This window comes from Osmerus mordax, chromosome 20 (assembly GCF_038355195.1).
Source record: "Osmerus mordax isolate fOsmMor3 chromosome 20, fOsmMor3.pri, whole genome shotgun sequence".
Classification (NCBI taxonomy): domain Eukaryota; kingdom Metazoa; phylum Chordata; class Actinopteri; order Osmeriformes; family Osmeridae; genus Osmerus; species Osmerus mordax.
In genome coordinates, this window is record NC_090069.1 from 4,641,994 (window position 1) to 4,658,859 (window position 16,866).

General features: G+C 50.2%; 1 protein-coding gene across 2 annotated transcripts in view; it reads left to right on the plus strand.

Annotated features, from left to right (window-relative positions):
* Nucleotides 1–16,135, plus strand: part of apc (APC regulator of WNT signaling pathway) — a 26,381-nt gene extending 10,246 nt beyond the window's left edge. For both annotated transcript variants that reach the window (XM_067258011.1, XM_067258012.1), the window contains exons 3-16: nucleotides 2,496–2,580; nucleotides 2,706–2,883; nucleotides 3,269–3,377; nucleotides 3,489–3,602; nucleotides 4,131–4,214; nucleotides 5,562–5,642; nucleotides 6,122–6,220; nucleotides 6,672–7,050; nucleotides 7,197–7,292; nucleotides 7,587–7,726; nucleotides 7,827–7,904; nucleotides 8,192–8,308; nucleotides 8,474–8,688; nucleotides 8,800–16,135. In XM_067258011.1, the coding sequence (XP_067114112.1) occupies nucleotides 2,496–2,580; nucleotides 2,706–2,883; nucleotides 3,269–3,377; nucleotides 3,489–3,602; nucleotides 4,131–4,214; nucleotides 5,562–5,642; nucleotides 6,122–6,220; nucleotides 6,672–7,050; nucleotides 7,197–7,292; nucleotides 7,587–7,726; nucleotides 7,827–7,904; nucleotides 8,192–8,308; nucleotides 8,474–8,688; nucleotides 8,800–15,091 (8,067 nt within the window). In that variant the 3' untranslated portion in view covers nucleotides 15,092–16,135. The remainder of the gene's footprint in view (nucleotides 1–2,495; nucleotides 2,581–2,705; nucleotides 2,884–3,268; nucleotides 3,378–3,488; nucleotides 3,603–4,130; nucleotides 4,215–5,561; nucleotides 5,643–6,121; nucleotides 6,221–6,671; nucleotides 7,051–7,196; nucleotides 7,293–7,586; nucleotides 7,727–7,826; nucleotides 7,905–8,191; nucleotides 8,309–8,473; nucleotides 8,689–8,799) is intronic.
* Nucleotides 16,136–16,866: the final 731 nt, after the last annotated feature.

Sequence of the window (16,866 nt, forward strand, 5' to 3'; positions counted from 1 at the left end):
GATCACATGAAATGCACGCCCGATGAAAGCGAGCCACCCCAGCGCGCTGGGATCTGACCCTGCCGATGGGTACTCTGACAGCATTGATTTCCCGTACGACAGGATCGGATGACCTTTTTAAGACCCCTGGATCGAGGCCGGGCATGGAGCTCTTCATGCGGGTTTGCTGGGATTGTAAACCAGTGTCTTGTATCTGCCTTAGCTGACTGTTGTGAGAGTGAGTGGTTTAACCTCCAGGAATGAGTACGGTATGCTGAAAGAGAAATTAGTTTATGGGGAATTTAGCCTAATGTAATTAGTGGTTATCGATTAGGCTTTTTGCCTAGTGGATAGTGGATTTAAGTGCAAATCTTTCATTTCTCTCTCGCTGACATGTTCATTTCAAAGACTAAAAGGTTTTACACAGTCTTAAGTTGACACAATTTGCGTCCTTTTTTTGTTGTCTGCGAGTGATAGTATTTCTGCCCGGAGGGCCTTCACATGTTGGAACAACATGTTTATCACCCCCCGTGCCGAACGCAGTGGGCCTCTGTGAGCTGTGTGACTCAGAATAGAAAGAGGGCTCTTTTATCATATGATCCCGGTGCAGAGAATGAAGCCGTTATTCGGGGAGATCATCCACGTCACACTCGCGGTCTTCGCAGGAGCACAGCATCAGCCATGGTCCAGTCTTAGTCACACAGTCGGAGCAGTGTGTCTGTGTGTGTGTGTTTGGCCTTTCCACGTGTCGTTAGCCTCCAAACACATCCATCCTCCTTTTCCCCAAGCCCTTCCTGTCCTCTCGGCGGGGTCGAGGGGTCGGAGGTCAGGGGGGACACGCTGACCCTCCAGGGGGCCCCGCGCTGGCTACGTAGGAGTGAGCCTTGGGTCTAATGGGAAGCAGCTGGGGCCCGCGGCCGGCCCTGACGCTCTGACACGGGGTGGACGGAAGGCCAGGCTTCCTGAGAGGGAGGCGTGCTGTCGGGGACATGGTGCCCGGCGCCCTGGCCTCTCTCTCACACACCCGCACACACTCGCACGCTCCGGACTGTTGGACACGCCGCCGTTCCTCCACTGTACTCTGGTGTCCCCCTGAGCTATGGAAGCCTCCGGAAGCCCTTCTCCGGTCGCACTGGATGGTTCTGAAGGGGGTTTTGAACTGTGGCTGTGTTGTAGTCTTATAGGACTATGACCATCCACCTTTCACTCGATGAACGCTGTAGGTTTATTGTGGTAAGTATTATGGGGTGGGTTTTCTTTTCTTATCGGCACATGGTGTTCTTAAGCGGTAAACAGTCTTACTGTTGCGCTACGGGTTTATGGATAGGTCCCATCTTTATTGCAAGCAGCGTGGTCTTTATTGCAGACGAAGATGACATTGATGTTTATCGATCGATTGGACTCAAGATTTTGATTGCAAGCAATGTGTTCCCGAAGTGCATTTTTGGAATGGGTAATTGCCTAAGTGCCATTAGTGAACTGTTTAACTTTAACAGGGGATTGTATTCTTAGGAAATACTTGGTTTACGGGATACAAAGCAAGTGCCTTGTGTGGCTTGTGTTTCTAGGGCCTGATGAGAGGGGATTTATCCCTTTACAGCCTCTTTATTGTGTTCGAGTAAATGCCCAATGATGTCTCAGATAGTCTGGAGGGCGTGATCACAGCAGCTTTAATCTCGAGAAATATCAGCGACATCATCAAAGAACCACTAGGGAACCATTAAACTGGTATCGTCCAACAAAACAGCTGTGGTCCTCTTCAGTGGGTCGGTTGTATTTTTAGGATCTGTAAAGCTGTGAGGTCCTTTCTGTTTGGTTGCTACTGTGATGCAATCCCCCCCCCCCCCCCCCCCCGCCAAAAGTAGCCAAAGGAGATAAATCCCTATCGCTGAGTTCTCTAACGTCCAAGTAAACAATATATCTGAGCTGCCGACCTGATGCCTCCAGGTTGCATTTTCGAGGTGATTTTCAGGAGAACGTTTATCGGTCCTTTTTATCTAGGAGGGAGCCGCTAATTTAGTCGAAAGGTCTCTTTCAAAGCCTCGACACTGCAGGAGATCTTTGAAGCCCGGGTCCTGGTCCGTCAAACTAGTCGACATCTAATCACTTGGAGAAGATCCATAACCCCCCCCTCCCTTTCCACACACACACACACAGGGAGAGAGCCCAGTGAGAGATGAAATGAAGGGAGGGTGAGATTAAAGAATTAGCAGCAGTCTGTCTGAAGACCCTCCGAGCAGTTTTTTTGTTTCTGTTGGCCCAGGAAAGCTATTTGATGACACTTCAAAGCCCTGGGAAGGGGAGAGATGTCGCGCCCTCTCCCCCCTTTCTCTCTTTGTTCAAACCTTTCCCCTCATACAGAGTCTAGCAGCCTTATCAGTTGGATGGCCTCAGCCTAAAATGATTAGCCTCACTGTTTTCTGGTTGCCCAAGTCCTCTAGTTATCCAATAACTTTGAGCTTATTTGGACTGTTTGTCTGAGATGTCATTGACAGGTTGTCTGTCCTGTCTCGCAGGAGGTGCTTAAACAGCTACAAGGAAACGCTGAAGAAGACTCTATAGAAGCATCCGGACAAAACCATCTCCTGGAAAGACTGAAAGGTACGGCTTTGTCACCCAGGACGAGATTCCTAGATGTCCGTTTCTTAGGTCTAGAGCACAGATCAAACATAAATGATTCCCTCCCCCTCCCCCCACACTTCCCCCCCCCCCCCCTCTTTCTTTAGAAATGAGCATGGACCCCAACTCGTTCCCGGGGGTGAAGCTGAGACAGAAGCCGTCCATGCAGGGCCCGGGCTCAGCCAGGTCCACAGACAGCAGCCCCGCGGGCTCCGTCCCCAGGAGAGGGGTGGCCAACGGAGGCCGCGACAGCGCGGGTTACCTGGAGGAGCTGGAGAAGGAGAGGTGGGCGTCTTCCCACGTTTAGCCCAGCCGGCTGTTATTCCATCCGACACCGTCTGCACCGTTAGAGGGCCAGTCCTCCTTGAGCAGGGACGGCTCCTTATCGACCCGTGTTCAGTAATTCCAGACAGTCACTGAGATCAGACCGATAGTACGCCGAGAGGATCCCGTCTGGGTGTCTTCGCCTCAGATCGAACGAAATGATAAACTCCATTTAGAGATGCATTAAGTAATGTTGAGAACTACGTTCCCTCTTGGGTTACATATGGATGGGATTTACAGGGTTGATGCACGTTGTGATGGGTAATCCACCACGTGCCACCAGATCCGGGGTGTGACCGCGCTGTAATGTTGTCGTGTCCCGCCTTCTTCCTCCCTCGGGGGGCAGGTCCCTGCTGATGACTGAGCTGGAGAAGGAGGAGAAGGAGAAGGACTGGTACTACGCCCAGCTGCAGAACCTCACCAAGAGGATCGACAGCCTGCCGCTGACGGAGAACGTGAGCGCGGCGGCCTGCGAAGCACGTTTTGCCGGTGCGCCCTTTTTTCTCAGTCCGTCAGAGTCGCTGACTGTGTGTGTCTGTCTCTGTGTGTGTGTGTTCTCCCTGTAGTTCTCGCTCCAGACAGACATGACCCGCAGGCAGCTGGAGTACGAGGCCCGTCAGATCCGCGCTGCCATGGAGGAGCAGCTGGGCACCTGCCAGGACATGGAGAAGAGGGCACAGGTGAGAGGGAGCAGGCCCAGGGAGGAGGGCCCCGGCCCAGGGAGGAGGGCCCCGGCCCAGGGAGGAGGGCCCCGGCCCAGGGAGGAGGGCCCCGGCCCAGGGAGGAGGGCCCTGGGTGGGTGGGCAGGGGCGGGTGGGTACAGAGGATAGAACGCAATAGGAAGATAATGGAAGACGAGGAGGATGGCAAGAATGGACCGAAAAACATAAATACTGGACTAGTTTGTGAGTTGTTTAGCTACTCTGGGATATGCTAGGGTTAATATCTGAAAATTCGGATAAACTATTATACTATACTGTTCTGATAGTTTTGAAGGTAAGCAAGGTTTTGAACCAGGCAAAAACCGAATGGCCTGACTTTTAATGGACATAGATGAGGTTGGCTGGGATGATGTGTGGGTGGCAGTAAGTACTTGAGCGCAGGAGATTCAATATCAAGGCATTATCTCCCCATCTGTGAAAGCCTTTCCCATCATGTGATACCTGACCACCTCGGATGAGTGATTGGGTGAATGTCCCTGTTTCTAGGTGCGCGTCGCAAGGATTCAGCAGATCGAAAAGGACATGCTGAGGATCCGACAGCACCTCCAGACTCAGTCCGCAGAACCTGAGGTAAAAAAAAAAATATATATATATATACACGAAAATTGTATATTCTTCTAATGCTCCCAAGTATCCCAAGTATGTTGTATGACCAGTGTTTTCCTTGGAAAGGCACACGGCATCATTTGAAAACTTGAGCTGTCCTTAGGGGAAACCTCCTAGCATCAGCCTGGATGTCTTTTTCGAAAAGCTCGACATGATGGACATGCCCAACTGGTCTCTTTAGTCACAGCTTGTTGAATTTTAGTCATGTAAAGAAGCTAATGCGGATTACATGTCTGCGCCCCTCCATGCCACGGCCATCCCATTGGAGATCCATATAATCCTCCATGTGATGTTTCATGTGTGCCGTGTCTCACTGACACTGATCTGCATACATTCTATATACGACTCTGAAGCATTGTCGCGGACTGCGCTCGTAGTAATCCGACGCAGGGATCATGTGACCTGAACACGGCGTTCCCCTCATCCTCCGGGCGTCTTCCAGCGCTTCACCCATCCTCCAGCATCAGCACGGGCTCATGCGCTTAACTTCATCCATCCCACATAGCTCCCTCCCTCCCTCGACCCTGATTTCTGAGGTGAAAACCAATTGTACTCTCCTTCTTGTATAGGAAAAGTGCACCTAATGCACCGAGTATTTCTTTCTTTTGGAAAAGAGGGACCATGTTTGCTCCCAGCTCCGCCAGATGACCTGGTGGGGTGAGCATGTGCAGTCATCGGTGACCAGCCTTCTGTTCCTGTTGGATGCACTGACGAGCAAGCCCAGGAGGCCTGGTGTGGCGCTCACGTGCCTCTGTGTCGCACGGGTCACGCCGTCCGCGCCGGGGCACTCTCGCTTAGTCGGCGACTTCTGGTGTGCGCACTGACTGAACGTGTGCGTGTGCACACCATGAATCTGTCGATAACGCCGAGTGTTTGTTTATCGTCTCCCCCTCCCCTCTGTGCGTGTTTGGTCTCCTGAGTGCGTACCCCGTTCCCGGGGTAGATAAATCTCGTCTGACACGGTTAATTTCCCTCCCCCTCTCCACTGTAATCCTGCAGGCTGAGCTGTAGCTTATGTAGGTCAGGAAAGGAAGCATGATGATTCTGCGAGCACTTTAGGCCGCACTAACTGAAGCTCTCTTTTGGTCTGCCCCCCCCCTCTCTCCCTCTCTCTCGTTCTGCTTTTGTTGCTCTTCTCTCTGTCTGCCTCCCCCCCCCTCTCTTTTTAAACTGATTCTGCCTCTTCCTCCCCTCTTCCAGGTGACCGGTTTTGTATCCTCCCTGTTGACTCACACTTTCTCATATTGATGCGGACGTCTCATCTCCTCTTCTCCTTGTTCTCTTCTTCTCCCCCCGCCCCCCCCCCCCCAGAGCAAGCATGAGCCCGGCACCCAGAGCGAGGGAGCCCAGGCCTCCGGGGACAGTGCCATGACCAGCGCTGGCTGTGCCCAGGTAAAGACTGCCCCCCCCCCATCTCAACAGAACCACACGAGCATTCCCCCAGAACGACCCTGATCTCTAATAGATGGCTTGGTTATGCCATTCCACTTCAGCACTTTAGCGAGGTTCTGCCTGGCGGGGAGGGAAGAAGCTGGGCTGTCGTGAGAAGCCTGACTGTGCTCGAAGAACCGCCTGTCCTTTCAACTAACGCTCATGTTTGTTTTTACTTTGCTTACTTTCAGCCCAGAGGTTGAGTTAAAGGCAAATTCCCGGTCTCATTTGTAATATTAATGGGCTTTTTTTTTTATGTAGTCTGACTTCACTGTAGCTGGGCAAATGTAGCATGTTGAGGGAAGAGTAGCATCCAGTGGCAGTATCAATGAGAAAGATCAACCATATCGAATATCCACCTCTTTTTGTGTGTTCTAGACAGAAGGGCCATTTAGGCTGTGTGAAATGCTCACGGTAACAGCCGGCGTTCCTCCTTCCAGGGTTCCAGCAGTCGTCTGGATTCAGACTCGGCCAGCGAGATGAGCTATGGAGGAAGTTACTCTGTTCCCCGGAAACTGACGAGTCACCTGGGCACCAAGGTAACCGCAGATCCCACTCCCCCCAGCTCGCTGCTTTGTCAACCAGCCCCAGTCCAAACGGTTAAATTCCCTCCGATTTGACAATTTCATTAAGATAATCTGTTTAGATGATGGCTTACAGAAATGCGATTACGATGCGTATTTGGTGTAACATCCCAAATAAGAGGCTTATTTCTGCCAACACTTTCCATATCAGTGTGAAATTTGCGTATGATATCCGGTGTTAGGTGGCTTAGCGGTTAGGGAATCGGGCTAGTAATCAGAAAGTTGCCCGTTCGATTCCCGGCCGTGCAAAATGACATTGTGTTCTTGGGCAAGGCACTTCACCCTACTTGCCTCGGAGGGGGGGAATGTCCCTGTACTTACTGTAAGTCGCTCTGGATAAGAGCGTCTGCTAAATGACTAAATGTAAATGTTATTCCTCATCCTGCCCCTCTAACCCCTCAAACAGGTGGAGATGGTGTACTCCCTGCTCTCCATGCTGGGGACCCATGACAAGGACGACATGTCCCGCACCCTCCTTGCCATGTCCAGCTCCCAGGACAGCTGCATCGCCATGCGCCAGTCGGGCTGCCTGCCCCTGCTGATCCAGCTGCTCCACGGCAACGACAAGGACTCGGTGCTGCTGGGGAACTCCCGCGGCAGCAAGGAGGCCCGCGCCCGCGCCAGCGCCGCCCTGCACAACATCATCCACTCGCAGCCGGACGACAAGCGCGGCCGCAGGGAGATCCGCGTGCTGCACCTCCTGGAGCAGATCCGGGTGTACTGCGAGACCTGCTGGGAGTGGCAGGAGAGCCACGAGAGGGGGGTGGACCAGGACAAAAACCCAAGTGAGGCCTGTTCAGATCATTACCACTGTTACGCCCTAGTGATCGTGTGACCAGGGCACTCGCTTTTTAAACGGCCAGTACGTGTGTATTTCAAATGGAAAACGTTCAGTATTGTTACCCTAATGTCGCGCTCCTGTGTTTCCTAGTGCCCTCTCCAGTGGAGCACCAGATCTGCCCAGCGGTGTGTGTTCTCATGAAGCTGTCTTTTGACGAAGAGCACAGACATGCCATGAATGAGCTTGGTAAGCACGCAGTGTACTCTGAATCTTTACGTTCACTTCTTTTTTTTATGGAGTAAAACCAGATTTTTCAAAAAAATCCCTTGAGTTTAATAGGCTACGTTAAAACGGGATGGAACATTCTAGATTTATTCTCACAGAGAATCTCACGTGGCGATGCATCATGTGTTATACATAATGACACCCACGCAATGTATTACATGGGCTGGCTGATCCAGGACATCACATAGTAAAACATTTATTTACTCGCCCACTGAATTATTGATTGTAATTACCGGCGCTCTGCTTATTTCCCAGGAGGGCTGCAAGCTATCGGGGAGCTTCTGCAAGTGGATTGCGAGATTTACGGCCTAACCAGCGACCACTACAGTGTTACCCTTCGGAGATATGCAGGGATGGCCCTCACCAACCTCACATTTGGGGACGTAGCCAATAAGGTCGGATATCATTGATTGGTCGTTTGCTGGATGCTACGGTTTGGAACTCGTGACAGTATGGATTGACATAGATGGCTTTGTCTGTGTTCTAAATCCCCAGGCCACCCTGTGTTCCATGAAGGGCTGTATGAGGGCCATGGTGGCACAGCTGAAGTCTGACAGTGAGGACCTACAGCAGGTATGCAGGCAGGCTTTCAAATCCCCTAGTAGGATGACCTACTGCAGAGAGATAATCTAGTGAAGTTTTAATCTGTAGCCGACTTAAAAATTAAACCATTGTATTAAGGTCAGGAGATGCCGTCTAGTATGTGCATGCTTGCTGCACAGAAAATTATAAATTTATTGGGGGAAAAATGTCAGTGTACTATAAATCTTTGCAGGGATGTCCTCTGTCTGAATATAAAATATGAACGTAAAAGTAAGTACCTTTTTTATTATACAAATAAATATGATTTCTCTACCCAGGTCATTGCCAGCGTGTTGAGGAACTTATCTTGGCGTGCGGATGTGAACAGCAAGAAGACCCTGAGAGAGGTGGGCAGCGTCAGAGCTCTGATGGAGTGTGCCTTGGAGGTGCAAAAGGTGAGACAGGCCCCGCTCTTACACGCCAAGCTGCTTTGATTCGTTGTGCGCACAGCGTCTGCACCAGTATAAATAATTGAAATCTTCACTCGACAAATAAAATATTTCCACAGAAACGGGTTGTGCTCTTGGATATTCAATGTGTCGTGTTTATTTCTGTTGAAGGAATCTACTCTGAAGAGTGTACTGAGTGCCCTCTGGAACTTATCAGCTCACTGCACTGAGAACAAGGCGGATATCTGTGCTGTAGAGGGGGCATTGGCCTTCCTGGTCACCACTCTGACTTACAGGAGCCAAACGAACACCCTTGCCATTATTGAGAGTGGAGGAGGGATCCTTCGCAATGTGTCTAGTCTCATTGCTACCAACGAAGATCACAGGTAATTTGTGTTTCAAATAACAAAGGATACAAGTTTATTTTTATTGTTTTGGTCTTGTAGTAATGTTTTTGATAAATGCCCATTCATATATCATCTTTTTTGTGTTTGTAGGCAAGTTCTAAGAGAAAACAGCTGCCTCCAGACTCTTCTTCAGCACCTTAAGTCTCACAGCCTGACCATCGTAAGCAACGCTTGTGGAACTCTCTGGAACCTCTCTGCTCGAAACACGAAAGACCAAGAGGCATTGTGGGACATGGGTGCCGTGAGCATGCTGAAGAACCTCATCCACTCCAAGCACAAGATGATCGCCATGGGCAGCGCTGCGGCATTGAGGAACCTCATGGCCAACCGGCCTGCCAAGTACAAGGATGCCAACATCATGTCTCCTGGCTCCAGCCTGCCTTCCCTCCACGTCAGGAAACAGAAAGCCCTGATCGAGGAACTGGATGCGCAGCATCTCTCGGAAACGTTCGATAACATAGACAATTTGAGCCCCAAGGCCCACCGAGGTAAGCCAAGACACAAACCAAACGCCTACGGCGATTACGATGGGGTGTCCAGATCGGATGTGTTCAGCCCCAACAGCATGCCCGTGCGACCCCAGTACATGAACACGCCCGTTCTGTCCAGCCCGTCATCGAGGGAGAACCGAGGGCCCGCTGATATCGTCAGGGCCGAGAGGGACCGGAGTGGGGACAGGGATAGGAGGGGAGTGCCAGGGGGGCTCCACCCCGACATGGAGAACAAGAGAATGGGGATTCAAATCCCCACCACCACAGGCCAGATTGTCATGGTGATGGACGATGTACAGAACATCCACCTAGGCCTGGATGACAGGTCACCAGAAAACGCACAGGAGCCCCATCGTACGACCGCAACGCATGGCCATTCTAACGTGTACGCCTACAGCAAACCAGATCACGCGGGCAGAGCCTGTCCAATGCCCAAGTTGGAATACAGGGCATCCAATGACAGCCTCAACAGTGTCAATAGCACTGATGGCTATGGCAAGAGAGGTCAGATGAAGCCCTCGGTCGATTCCTATTCCGAGGACGATGAGGGAAAGTGCTGCGTCTACAGGAAATACCCAGCGGATCTCGCCCATAAGATTTACAATGCAAATCACATGGAGGATGATGATGGAGACCTGGACACGCCCATCAACTACAGTCTAAAGTACTCCGATGAGCAGCTGAATTCTGGGAGGCAAAGCCCAAGCCAGAACGAGAGGTGGGCCCGGCCCAAGCACATGGAAGAGGAAATGAAACGTTCTGACCAGAGGCCTGGGAGGTCCCAAAGTCCCGGCTACCCATTGTACACAGAGAGCAGAGAAGAAGGAGAAGAGAAACTGAAATATCAGCCAAGGTTTGTCCAGACAGAAATTCAAGCTGGGTTCCGATCTAGAAACGCGAATTGCCCCGATCAAAGCTCTCCTGGTTCCAGCCAAGGAATGAACAAAAAGATCAACCAGACCATGTGCACTGTGGATGATTATGGAGATGACAAACCAACCAATTACAGTGAGAGATACTCCGAGGAGGAAGAGCCCGACGACCAGCCAACCAATTACAGCATCAAGTACAGCGAGGAGCATCACGTGGAGCAACCAATCGATTACTCCCAAAAATCCCATCTTCCCATCTTCAGTCATTCAAAGCCCTCCTCCACTCAGAGCTCGGTGAAAGATCACCACAGTCAAGAGGGTTCCGCGTCCTCTGTGACATCCATTAAGAACGCAGGCAGGCAGAAGCTTCATTCCTCCTCGGCCCAAGCGAGGCAGACCCGGGTGAGCCAGAAGAACCCTGTCAATCAAGAGACACTGCAGACGTACTGTGTCGAGGACACGCCCATCTGTTTCTCCAGGGGAAGCTCTCTGTCTTCGCTGTCCTCAGACGAAGACGAAATGGAGAGTTGCAAGAGGAACATCAACGCCGCTAGCAACTACCCGACTCTTCCCATTGCGGAAAAAGAGCCTCCCGGTCCCCAAGATCAACGTACAAACGAGAGCCAGTCTTCGTCGCAGTATGTCAGGATGAAGCCTCCAAGGAGCCATGGCCACGGGGAAGGATCCAGACACCACAAAGCTGTCGAGTTCTCATCCGGAGCCAAGTCGCCGTCGAAGAGTGGCGCCCAAACGCCGAAAAGTCCCCCAGAACACTACGTCCAGGAGACGCCGCTCATGTTCAGCAGGTGCACGTCCGTGAGCTCCTTGGACAGCTTCGAAAGCCACTCCATTGCAAGCTCTGTGCAGAGTGAGCTGTGCAGCGGGATGGTCAGCGGCATCATCAGCCCGAGCGATCTGCCCGACAGCCCGGGTCAGACGATGCCGCCCAGCAGAAGCAAAACTCCGCCGCCGCCACCTCACCCAGCCCCCATGAAGCACAAGAAAGTAGCTCCTCTCACTGAGAAGAGGGAGATGGCTCCTCGGCACGTGGCCGTCAACGCCGCCGTTCAAAAAGTCCAGGTGATTCAAGATAACGATACCCTATTGCACTTTGCGACGGAAAGCACTCCGGATGGATTCTCCTGCGCGTCTAGCCTCAGTGCGTTAAGCCTCGACGAACCCTACATTCAGAAGGATGTGGAGCTCAAGATAATGCCACCGGTTCACGAGGACGAGCAGGGAAATGAGGCTGAGCTTGAGGCAGACGATGCCCAGGGACCCAGTGGCCAAGAGAATCACCCATCACACGAGGCAGAAAAAGACATTCTGGATGACTCTGATGACGATGACATAGAAATACTGGAGGCTTGCATCAACTCTGCCATGCCCACAAAGTCATCAAGGAAACCTAAAAAACAGTCGCCCCCATCCACATCCAGAATAGCCCCACCGGTTGCGCGCAAACCAAGCCAACTTCCTGTATATAAACTTCTTCCCCCACAGAACAGGGGACAACAGCAGAAGCACGGCAACTTCCCTCATGGAGACGAAATGCCCAGAATATACTGCGTGGAGGGCACCCCTATCAATTTTTCTACAGCTACATCCCTCAGTGACCTTACCATTGATTCTCCCCCCAATGAGCTTGCCGGTCCCGAAAGTTGTGCTCCCCGCGGAGAAATGGCCTCCAGTCAAAGAAGAGACATTCTTCCTGAAGGCAAAAGCACGGAGGAGAAGGATGCCGGTGCTGCAAGTTCTACGCAAGCTGCCACGGTAGAAAATGAAGGCGATGACATCTTAGCGGAGTGCATTAGCTCAGCCATGCCAAAAGGAAAACCCCACAAGCCTTTCAGAGTACAGAAAACAAACGACCAACCTCAGCACCCGACCTCCTCTCCTGTTAGTCTCGTCCAGCAAGAGGCTGAGAAGAGGAAGCCCACCTCTCCGGTAAAGCCAATGCCACAGAGTAGTGAATACAGAGCAAGGATGCTGAAGAGGCCAGATGCTCCAAACAACTTTTCGGCAGGACCGTCGTACACGGATAAACACAAGGAAACCAAAAAACAAGACCCAAAAATGGCGGCGCGGGACTTTCCAGATAAGACGCCAAACGTAGAGGAGAGAACAACACGCCCCGGTTTCACCTTCGACTCGCCGCACCATTACACGCCGATAGAGGGCACGCCGTATTGCTTCTCGCGCAACGACTCGCTGAGCTCGCTGGACTTTGAAGACGACGATCTCGACCTCTCGAAGGAAAAGGCCGAACTAAGAAAAGACAAGGACCAGAGGAAACCTCCGAGGCACGGCGGGGAGCCGTCCGCGAGGGCAGCAAGTGCGCACGTGCCCACCGCTCCGACCAAGCCTCTGCAAAAGCCTGCCGCTTTCCCTCAGCCAGCCAAAGAAAACACAGGCCCGGTGCCCGATGAGAAACAGAAGTTCTCCATCGAAGACACCCCGGTGTGTTTCTCTCGCAACTCATCCCTCAGCTCGTTAAGTGATATTGACCAAGAAAACAACAACAAAGACCAGCCAAAGGAGGATCCAAAAGAGGTGGACGTTCCAAGACCCCAAGCTTCTGGTTACGCACCCAAAGCCTTTCACGTTGAAGACACCCCTGTGTGCTTCTCTAGAAATAGTTCGCTCAGCTCCCTCAGCATTGATTCCGAGGACGATCTCCTGCAGGAATGCATAAGTTCTGCCATGCCAAAAAAGAAGAAACAGCCCACCAGAAATAAGGGGGCCGACCATGGTGTCACAGAGGAGAAAAGTATGGATGGCATTCTGGCGGAAGAGCCCGATCTCGTTCTAGATCTCACGGATACTCACAGTCCAGTTTCTGAGCAGGCCTTGTCACCAGACTCAGAGTCATTCGATTGGAAGGCTATTCAAGAAGGTGCAAATTCAATTGTCAGCAGTTTACACCAGGCAGCCGCCAGCTTGTCCAGACAGGGCTCATCCGACTCGGACTCAATCCTCTCCCTCAAGTCAGGAATCTCGATCGGATCCCCTTTCCACCTACCCTCTAATACAGATGAAAATAAGCCTGTGGTCAACAAGGGAGGCCCTAGAATTTTAAAACCTGGTGAAAAGGGTACACTGGAAGTAAAGAAGAAAGAGGAGGAGCAAACCAAAGGTTTAAAAGGAGGGAAGAAAGTCTACAAAAGTCTTATCACAGGAAAACCACGGCCCAGCCTGGAGACTCCCTCCTCTCAGCAAAGGCAGGCCACTGTTCCCTTGATCTCTCGTGGGAGGACGATGATCCATGTCCCAGGTGTTAGAAGCAGTTCCCCTAGCACGAGCCCTGTGCAGAAGAAGCCTCCTGCACGTGGCCCTGTGTCCAAGCCACCGACACAAGTACAGACCTCTGGCAACTCACCCAGAAGCATCAAAACACCTGGAAAAGCTGACCCCGCTCCTGCCAGGGAGACACCTGGATCTCAAGGAGGGTCCAGTAAAGCTTCTTCCAGATCCGGATCGAGAGACTCAACTCCATCGAGGCCAGCTCAACAGGCCCTGACCAGACCGATGCAGTCACCCGGCCGCACCTCTGTTTCCCCAGGAAGAAATGGTCTGAGCACTTCAAACAAGTTATCCCAATTGCCACGCACCGCCTCTCCCGGTGCGTCCTCGACAAAATCCTCTGGATCGGGCAGGATGTCCTACCCCTCCCCTGGGAGGCAAATGGGTCAGCAAGGGACAAAACAGAGTGGCCTGCCAAGGAGTGCCAGTGGAATCCCAAGAAGTGAATCTGCATCCAAGAGTCTGAATCAGTGTGGAAGCACTAGTGCCTCTAAAAAGGCAGACTTGTCCAGGATGTCATCCACTAAATCAAGTGGGAGTGAGTCAGATAGATCAGAGAAACCGGGGCTAGTTCGCCAGTCAACGTTCATCAAAGAGGCTCCTAGTCCAACACTAAAAAGGAAATTAGAAGAGTCCGCTTCCTTTGAATCTTTGTCCCCCTCTTCGCCAAGCCAGTCTCAAACACCCGTCTCCAGCCCGTCTTTGCCCGATATGTCGTTGACGCTGCCCTTTCAGGGGAGCTGCTGGCGCAAGTCCCCTCAAAGTCAGAGCTCCTCGGAAAATGGGGACGGAAAATCCATGAGGAAGGATATTTCCAGATCTCAGTCAGAGAGCCCCTCCCGGCTCCCCATCAACCGAACGGGAACGTGGAAGCGGGAGAACAGCAAACACTCCTCTTCCCTTCCCAGGGTGGGCACCTGGAAGAGAACAGGAAGCTCTTCCTCCATTCTCTCGGCGTCCTCCGAATCCAGCGAAAAGGGCAAAAGCGAGGATGAGAGGCAGCCGCTGAGCCCGGCCCAGAAGTCACCACAAGGCAAAGATGGCAGCATGCCTTTAAAAGGAACATGGAGGAAGATGAAAGACAGCGACATGCCCCAGTCAGAAGGCCATGAGTCTTCCATGGATTCTTGCAACATGGCAAGGAACCAGATGAGCTTAGCTGTGTCTCAGAGTGAAGATGTATGGGTTAGGATTGAAGACTGTCCAATTAACAATCCCAGGTCTGGAAAATCACCCACTGGAAACACTCCCCCTGTCATTGACAGTGTTCCAGCTAGAAAACCCGCTTCTGACCGCGACATAAGTGAAACTCATCTTAAACAGTCGACTGCAAGCGAGATCGCCCCTGCTCGCAGGCTTGGCTCAGAGACTAATTTAAACTTGTTCAGGAGCAGCGAGAGTCTCGATAAGAAAGGGGCAGACCTCAAACTTGCTCAAAGCACCCCTTGCATAGTCCCTGAAGCGCATGAACTACCCGTTGCTGAACGTACCCCTTTCAGCTCCACCAATTCTAGCAAGCACAGTTCACCCAGTGGGGCTGTTGCAGCTAGGGTCAGCCCTTTCAACTACACCCCTAGCCCCAGAAAGAGTAGCGCTGACAGCATTACACCACGGCCATCACAGATACCCACACCTGTCACCGCCACTGCGAAAAAGAAAGACTCTAAAGGGGAAAGTTCCGGAGAAAGTGGGTCTTACATCGTAACCTCGGTTTGAGTCAAATGAGACCGGACTTGGAACGCCCAGGATCTAAGAAAATTTCTTGAATATAAGATACTCTTTGACTTATGTTGTATAGAACTGAAAATAAATTATAGGTTCATCCTAACTTTTGGTGGTAAACAGAAATATGTAAATAGTAGTTGATCACTAGAGGGTTATGTAGGTGAGGCTTATTGGAGGGGCACTGTTTCTTTGCTGGTAGAAATGTGGCTGGGACACTTGGTTATCAGAGAGAGAGGGAGACCTGTGAAGGAAAATGTATGTGAATTTGTACTGTACAGATTTTAATTATGTATGTATTTAATTTAATCTTCTGTCAAGATCATGTATCTTTCCTGACTTGGCAAAGCTAATCACTTAAAGATGCATATTTGGGATGTTTAAACACTTAAAGATGGATTTGATATTACTTAATCTTTTGTTTTTTAATGAACATTCATTAGGTCCTAAAGGTTTTTCATTTTTACTACTGCAAATGTATTATAAACCCTCCCTTGCATGTACTGACCCAATGGTTGGTTTCCAGAAGTAAAGATGAACATTTTTGTGGTCACATGATGTGTTGGTAGCTGTAGTGTAAAGTTTTACACTATTTTACGTGTTCTGAAAGTAAGGAATTAACCTCAACCTTCACAAACGTTTTGGATGAGAATATTTACATTGGAAATAGATTATATAAGAGAGTAGATAGATACATTGCTCTGCTGTTGTTTCTTGTTATCAGGTGAGTCGGTTGCTTTTTATGAGACTGTCTCTGAAGGACTGAATGAACACTTCTAAAGATTAAATTATTACTGTAGGGGTTTGGTGTTTATATGGTTCTTAAAGCTCAGTTTAATTTCCCCAGTAATCACTGTAATTGATAAAGCACATAATCAGAGGATGTATTGTTCTGCCAAAAAAATATTACACTGTGTGAATGACTGTTTTTCTTTTTTTTTATGCAATAAAGTAAATGGTTGGATATTCAAGAAAAAAAAGGCAATTTACATAATGTAATTCAGCATAATAAACGTTAACATTTTTGGTGCAAAATCATGTGGTGTTTTGGCTGTCAATTTGTTGTTTAATGAAAGTATCTTGGATCTTGTCCTTTTAATAATTGTTTCAACCAGAAAGTGACAACAGTATTTTAATCGATAGTAAAGGTCTTATGTGAATGTGTTTTTGGCAAAGATGCATTGCTCAGGAAATGTGTCAGAAGGGAAAAAACTATGTTCAGAAAGCCTGGCAAGGATCTGTCTGCAGTCCAACCACACCAACATCAAATATATGCAAAGAAATGGAAAGGATGATAACAGAAATGTCATCATATGAGCTTGACAAGAGAGGAATGCTAGCCAGGCTAAGAAAGAGTCAGTAATTGCTGTTTTTAATATAGAAAAAGCCTAAGACAAGATGTGGAAGGAAGAATTCCACAGGGTGTTTCTCACCCCACAAAATGAGTGTTTCGGGAGTTTTGGGAGAATGGAGGTATCCGAGTTATGACCTCACCATCCTCAGTCTTAGCAAGCTTAAGGTCTTTCCATTCAAATAGACGTCAAGATGTGCTATACAAAGTCCTTTTGTCATTTACAAGGAATGTAGGGGTTAGGGATCATGAGAATGTGAAGGGAGATGCAAAGAAGTAATAAATTAAACAGTAAACAGAACAGTAAACAGTTCAATGTGTAATTTGCCACATTATTGCCACATTAAAGCCTTATTTTATGTGGCAAGAAAGGTGGGACAAAGAGGGGATAGGGAGGCATGTATATCAAATTATAAAG